Source organism: Mustela nigripes, chromosome X (genome assembly GCF_022355385.1).
Source record: "Mustela nigripes isolate SB6536 chromosome X, MUSNIG.SB6536, whole genome shotgun sequence".
Lineage (NCBI taxonomy): Eukaryota > Metazoa > Chordata > Mammalia > Carnivora > Mustelidae > Mustela > Mustela nigripes.
Genome location: NC_081575.1, coordinates 71,682,139 through 71,689,979, shown reverse-complemented (window position 1 = coordinate 71,689,979; position 7,841 = coordinate 71,682,139). Strand labels below are relative to the sequence as shown.

Here is a 7,841-nt window from a genome sequence, read left to right as displayed (position 1 = left end):
TTTTAAAAAAAATCCCTCTGGAATAGAAACTGCAGATGTAGATATAGATATAGATATAGATATAGATATAGATATAGATATAGATATATCTCACACACAATTACTCCTTTGTCAATAATCAATTGACACTATATATAGTCAATTGATTATCAATTGATTATCAATTGCTTCATTGAAGCAAATACAGTTATATATATTTATATATAGTCAATCAATCTATATATATATATATATATATACAGTCTATATAACTGTATATATCAATTGATTATTGACAAAGGAGTAATGGCAACACAATGAAGCAAACACAGTTTGTCAACAAATAGTGCTGGAACACAATGAATCTAGACAGACCTTACACTCTTCACAAAAATTTAACTCAAAATGAATCACAGATCTAAATGTAAAATGCAAAACTACCCTAAAAGATAATATAGGAGAAACCCTAGATGACCTTGGGTGTGTTGATGACTTTTTAGATACAACATCAACAACTTTTCATGACAAAGTTTATGAAAAAGGGGATCAATAAACTGGGCTTCATTAAAATGAAAAACTTCTGGTGTGTGAAAGACAATGTTAACGTAATGAGAAAACAAGTACAGACTGGGATAAAATATTTGCAAAAGACACAGAAATAAAGGACTGTAATCCAAAATATACAAAGAACTCTTAAAATTCAACAATAGGAAAATAAACAACCAGATTTAAAAATGGGCTAAAGACTTTAATAGACACCTCACCAAAGAAAAATATTCAATGGCAAATATGTATAAGAAAACATACACTCCACAGCATATGTCATCAGGGAAATTCAAATTAAAACAACAATGAGATACCACTACCAGAACTACCAAAATTTCCAGCACTGACAACACAAAATGCTGGGGAGGATGTGGAACAACAGGAACTCTCATTCATTGCTGGTGGGAATGCAAAATGGTACAGCTACTTTGGAATATATTTTGGTGGTTTATTACAAAACTAAACTTACTTTACTATATGATCCAGGAATCATGCCCCTTGGTATTTACCCAAGGGAGTTGAAAATTTATGTTCACACAAAAGCTTACACAAAATACTCATAGCAACTTTATTCATAATTGCCAAAACTTGGAAACAACTGAGATACACTTCAGTAGATGACTGGATGAATAAACTGTGGTATGTCCAGACAATGGAATATTATTTGATACTAAAAAGAAATGAGCCATCAAGTTAAGAAAAGACATAGAGGAAACTTAAATGCATATTATTAAGTGAAAGAAGCCAATCTGAAAGGCCACATATTGTAAGATTCTAGCTCTTTGACATTCTGGAAAGAGTAAAACTATGGAGACAGCGTAAATATCAGTGGTGGTCAGTGAGTGGTGGGAAGAATAAATATTTGGAGATAGGATTTTTAGGGCAGTGAAAATTGTCTTCATGATACTATAATGATGGATACATGTCATTGTACAATCATTCAATCCCACAGAATGTACAACACCAGGTTAACCCTAATGTAAACTATGGACTTAGGTGATTATAATATATCAATGTAAGTTTATCCTGTTGTTAGAAATACACTGCTTTGGTGAGAATGTTGATCATGGGGGAAGCTATGCATATGTTGGTGCAGGAGGCATATGGGAAATCACTGTGCCTTTCTTTTAGTTTTGTTGTGAACCTTAACCTGCTCTAAAAAATTAAGTCTTAATTTAAAAAATCCCTTTGGCTGTTCAATTCAGAACTGTCTCTAGGTAAAGTAAGAGTGAGAAAGACAGAGACCATTTACAGTGATCCAAGTGAAAAAGGGAAGTGGCTTGAACTAGGTTGGCAGTAACAGAGATGAAGAAAACTGGGCAGATTTGTGAAATATTTAGGAAATAAAACCAACAAAAGTTGGGAGAACGTCCACCATTTTCCAAAGGTCAGTTCATCCTGGCTTTCCAAAGCAGGGACCTAGGAAAAATTACATTAATACAACTCCCTTGAAATTGCAGAGGAAGCCAGTGACAAAAACTTTACCCTCACTTCAGATGTCCTGGGAGAACACCACTGATGCTAATTTTGTTGCTAAGAAACTACAAAGAAAAAGGAGAAGGAGAAGAAGAAAAAGAAAAAGGAAAAAAGATGGCACAGGCACATAATTTATATAATATTCAACAGTGTCCCTTGATCTTTTTTAAAGCCCTGTAAAGAAAATAAGATGAGAAGGGAGATCAGAGTTTAAAATTCAGAGTAAAGTGGATGCCCTATTATGTTCACAGTAATTAGCCTTTCCTGACAATGATATAAATGTTGATAGCACCCCTTTCAAAAATAAAACACAATATGATTCTTTAGATTTGTAGAGTGCTTTCCTGTTTACTAAGTTGTTCTATCACCTTTTCTAACTACTACTTGAGTCTTCTAAGGTAGGAATTATTGGCCATACTTTTTTGATGAAAAACTCTGAAGACCATTTTGGCATTGTAGAAAAAGCATGAACTTTGGAATCCTTCAGATCTGGGTTTAAATGTCTGTCAGCCTGCCATTTATTTAATGGGGAACTTCAGAGAATTATTTCAAAACTCAATTTTTAAGGCTTCTTTACCTTTATCCAAGGAGTCCTTTCACTACCATTAGCATCCCTTCCATGTACCCACCCTCTATTGAGTGTAAATAAGAAGAAAACTCAAGTCAGTCACAGCACTCTAAATTGTCGCTGTCAGAAAGATCATCGACTCCAGCCTCTACCTTCTCCTCTCCCCATTTCACAGGGCAAGAAATTGAAGCTGAGGAATTGGAAGAGATTCATTATCAGTCTGTAGACAGTTCTCCTGTCTCTGAGACCTATGTTATTTTCGTTTTACTTTCTCACCAGCCCAGCTGACTCAATTCTCTTTGAACAACCCTAGTTAAAAGCTTTGGTGGAATTAGAGGTTGTGATGACTATTCAAATAAAGTTTTCAAAGTATCTGTGCATTTCACTTACATACTCCTGTTTCCTATTATAATGGGGAATTGAAAATTAGCCTTGTTACAATTTGACATGTCTAAGAAGCCCTTTTGCATGTCTTTACCAAAAGGGGTGATTTGTGAGATTCCTCACTAAAAATGGCAGACAAGGGTATATTTGGGATATATGCAGGCAAGGCTGAAGCCATTAAAATACCAAGGGATAATTTTCACCACTTCAAGTAAAAAAGCCTTTGAATTCTGGAAGATTCATTTATAGCTCTTGTCCAAATGCCCTTGACATTGATTAATCTAGCTAAAATAGCAATGAGACGGAAGACTAGTTTGTGTTCTACTAATGTGGAACATAGAAAAAATAATGCCATTGTTTCAATGTCTTCATCTGGAAAATAGAGCTGATCATACCCATTCTTCTCTGCCTTTAGAATTAAGTTACCTCCTTTGGTCAGAGTAAGTAAATGCCCATGCTCCGCTGTAAACAATGTAAGTGTCTGTAGAAGACTGTAAATAGTAGAAGAGATCCACACAAAAATCTACACCAGCATTCTGGGAGAGACAGACCCTGCCCAGAACTAGAGGTGTAAGAAATTTAAAGGCTATGAAGGCCAAGGGCCCCTGCTGACACAAAGGGAAACCTCCTTTCCCATAGGTCTACCCTGCCACTTCTACTCTTCCATCCCCAATCTGCCTGTCCATCTTTACAGAAAGACTATGGTCTCTCCTCCATAAAGGGGCAATTGCAATATCCCACTTCAACCCCCAGTCCTCGCGGTCCACCAAGAGGAAGGAAAGCAGTTCCATGTAGTTTCCATTACTTGAATAGCACAGTTTCCAAGCTTAAGATATGCAAGGCAACTTGGAAAAGTAAGTGCCTGTATATAAGCAAAGGGCTGCAAAACCCTGGACAAAATCAAGGTCCCTGTGCACATGACCAGCGTTTTGGGAGTTTGTCTGCTTATCTGGGTGATTTTGCCTTTGCACATCTGGATAGATGAGAAATGTATGTTTAGACGCAATGTGACAGGAAAATGAGAAGAAAAGAGGGTAGAAATGACCTCTGGTTATTAGGCAGAGGGTTCTTAGAGCAACTGGCATCTGCCACAAGGCCCAATCTACCCCTACAGAGAAATTGGGGAGTTTTCAGCAAGTATCAGCTGCCTTGGCCATAGCTTCTTCCTCAGTTTGTAGGAGACACTCCCGTCTGTGCTTCTGTCTGCCTTGAACATATAGTCCCTCTCCTGAGACACTGGTACTCCTATCGCCCCTACCTACTCCCTTTCCTCTCACGCACAGAGTCTGCTTTGAGATTGGACTTCAGAACCAAATCTGTAAGTGTTGGCACTCAAGAGCTCCTCTTAGCACTGTCTTCAAAATAAAGCTCCTGGTTAAAGCTTCACCTCTGGCACCTAAAACCTGGTCCCTGCAAGTAAGAGGTATTCAGGGAGCTAGGGCCCTCCTGGGCTACAGAAATCCACTCCCGCCTTCACCCACGCTGCGCCAGCACTCATTTCTCCAAAGCCACTAGGCGTTAGCGCGCAGTGAGGGGAGGAGAGAAAAGGAAAAGGGAGGGGAGGGAGAAAGGAGGTGGGAAGGCAAGGAGGCCGGCCCGGCGGGGGCGGGACCGACTAGCAAACTGTTGCATTTGCTCTCCACCTCCCAGCGCCCCTTCCGAGATCCCAGTGAGCCAGCGTGCTGGGAGAGCTGGAGGGTCCGGAACAAACGCCGAGGCAGAAGAGGCAACAGAGGAAAGCGACCTAGATAGCCACTCCAGTGCAGGACAGGCGCCTAAGGGACGTACGGCGTCAACCCCAGCTGGGCTTCAGCGACAGCGAACGCTTCTTCCAGTGCGGCGGCTCGAAGCCGCCGCCCCAGAGCTGCCCTTTCCTCTTCGGTGAAGTTTTTAAAAACAGCTAGAGACTCGGAGGAAGCGAGGAAAGTGCCGGGTAGGACTGAGGGCTGCCTTTGTCCTCCTCCCCTTCACCCCGCCCCCCCACCCTCCTCTTCTGTTGCTGCCTCTGCCAGCTCCTCTCTGCCCGTCCCCCTACCCACTCCCCGCCCCCAGTCGGCCCAACGCTGCCAGCCCGAGTTTGCAGAGAGGTAACTCCCTTTGGCTGAGAACAGGCGAGCTAGCTGCACTTTGCAAAGAGGGCTTTGGGGAGCCAGGCAACCAGTGAGCCGCTTCAGCACTGCAGCTGGGACCCGGCTAGTTAGGCGGTACGCGGGGCGGGCCCCCAGGTTCCCCTCATTTCTTTTCCACCTCCTACTGCACGCAGCAGCCGGCCCCGTTTGCAGGACCATAGACCAAACAATGAAAGGCCAGAGGGCAGTGGGGGCTTCAGTAGACGATTAAAAACGAAAACAAAAACAACCAAACCTAACCAAACAAACCCTCAAACCCAAAATAAAGCATAAAGAGAATAACCCGGTTCCTACTTGCACCTGCTTCAGTGGACACTGAATTTGGAAGGCAGAGGGTTTTTCTTGTTTTTGTTTTGTTTCCTTTGAGACTTGGGCATCTCTTGACTCTACCCTCCCAAGATTTCAGGAGCAGGCTGTGAGCTTAGCAGGGCAGATCGTGTCCAGTGCTTGTTTTCCTGTACAGGAGACCTCAAGGCTGTCAGAGTGCTCTTGCGTGGTTATTCCTGCAAGTTTCTTTCCCAGGAGCTTCCCGCAGGTGGGCAATTAGCTGCAGGGACTACCGCATAGCAGCCTGTTGAACTCCTAGCTAGAGAAGGGGAACCGGGATAAAGGAATTAGGTGGAAGAGTCAGCCAAGCTCAAGGATGGAGGTTCAGTTAGGGCTAGGGAGGGTCTATCCCCGGCCGCCATCCAAGACCTATCGAGGAGCTTTCCAGAACCTGTTCCAGAGCGTGCGCGAAGTGATCCAGAACCCGGGCCCACGGCACCCTGAGGCCGCGAGTGCAGCACCTCCCGGCGCCCGTTTGCTGCAGCAGCAGCAGCAGCAGCAGCAGCAGCAGCAGCAGCAGCAGCAGCAGGAGACCAGTTCTCGGCAGCAGCAGCAGCAGCAACAGCAGCAGGGTGACGATGGCTCTCCCCAAGCCCAGAGAAGAGGCCCCACAGGTTACCTGGCCCTGGACGAGGAACAGCAGCCTTCCCAACAACAGTCAGCCCACAAGGGCCATCCGGAGAGCGGCTGCGTTCCAGAGCCTGGAGCTGCTTCAGCCACCGGCAAGGGGCTGCAACAGCAGCAGCCAGCACCACCGGACGAGGATGACTCAGCTGCCCCATCCACGTTGTCCCTGCTGGGCCCCACTTTCCCGGGCTTAAGTAGCTGTTCCACCGATCTTAAAGACATCCTGAGCGAGGCCGGCACAATGCAACTCCTTCAGCAGCAGCAGGAGGTAGTATCCGAAGGTAGCAGCAGCGGGAGAGCGAGGGAGGCCGCTGGTGCTCCCACCTCGTCCAAGGACAGTTACCTAGGGGGCAGTTCGACCATCTCGGACAGCGCCAAGGAGTTGTGTAAGGCAGTGTCGGTGTCCATGGGCTTGGGTGTGGAGACATTGGAGCATCTGAGTCCTGGGGAACAGCTTCGGGGGGATTGCATGTATGCCCCAATCCTGGGAGGTCCACCCGCGGTACGTCCCTGCGCCCCGCTGGCCGAATGCAAAGGTTCTCTGCTGGATGACGGCGGAAGCAAGGGCACGGAAGAAACTGCTGAGTATTCTCCTTTCAAGGCAGGTTATGCCAAAGGGTTGGATGGCGACAGCCTGGGTTGTTCGGGCACGAGTGAAGCCGGGGGCTCCGGAACACTTGAGCTGCCATCCACCCTTTCTCTCTACAAGTCGGGAGCACTAGATGAAGCGGCGGCTTATCAGAATCGCGACTACTACAACTTTCCGCTTGCCCTAGCCGGGCCGCCGCCCCCTCCGCCACCTCCCCATCCTCACGCCCGCATCAAGCTGGAAAGCCCGCTGGACTACGGCAGCGCCTGGGCGGCTGCCGCGGCACAATGCCGTTACGGAGATCTGTCGAGCCTGCATGGTGGGGGTGCAGCGGGACCCAGCTCAGGATCACCCTCCACCACCGCCTCCTCTTCCTGGCACACTCTCTTCACAGCCGAAGAAGGCCAGCTGTATGGGCCCTGCGGCGGGAGCGGAGGCGGCAGCGCTGGCGAGGCAGGGTCTGTAGCCCCCTATGGCTACACTAGGCCACCTCAGGGTTTGGCAGGCCAGGAAGGTGACTTCCCGCCACCTGATGTGTGGTATCCGGGCGGTGTGGTGAGCAGAGTTCCCTATCCAAGTCCCAGCTGTGTCAAAAGTGAGATGAGCCCCTGGATCGAGAGCTACTCTGGACCCTATGGGGACATGCGGTAAGTTTCTCCTCCTAGACATGTCTTGAATGTAGTTAGTCGGCTTCTGGGGTATCTCTCCTCTCCTACCTATGGGAACACTCTACCCTGTGAGAGTTCAACAGTGTTCCATAAAAAATAAGGCCATCCTAAATCTGGAGACTTCTGGGTATTCCTAGCCTGTCAAAGATAAGACCATAGTGCTCAGAACCCCCACTGTGTGCCCCAGTCCCCACCACCGAGGCCCCTGGGTGCTGGTGTGTGCCCTTCCAGATACCATAAGGACACCTCCCTTACCTCTAGCCCTTTAAAATCCTCAGTACCTCATGGTGCTCCATGTCCCAAAGGCTCCTAACTTAAATCCAATAGTAAGAGCCACCTTCAGAAATAAAGCTCTTAAGCCCTCCTGTAATTTTTCTTCTCCCTCTTCCCAAATCTGAGGACCCGGACGGAAATATGGGCAGTTTTATCTCTTAGAGTGTGTTAGGGTTTGCCTCCAGCCTGTGGCCATCTTAGCAGGTTAAAGGCAAAAAGACCGGCCCAAATTTTTCTCAGTCCGCCTCCTCCAAAGAGATAAAATGGAGGTGCTG

At 46.5% G+C, this 7,841-nt stretch overlaps 1 protein-coding gene across 1 annotated transcript; it reads left to right on the top strand.

Annotated features, from left to right (window-relative positions):
- The first annotated feature begins 4,590 nt into the window (after window positions 1–4,590).
- On the top strand, window positions 4,591–7,276 carry LOC132007525 (androgen receptor). Its single transcript, XM_059385706.1, has one exon. The coding sequence runs from the start codon at window positions 5,726–5,728 to the stop codon at window positions 7,274–7,276; it is 1,551 nt and encodes a 516-aa protein (XP_059241689.1). The 5' UTR covers window positions 4,591–5,725.
- Window positions 7,277–7,841: the final 565 nt, after the last annotated feature.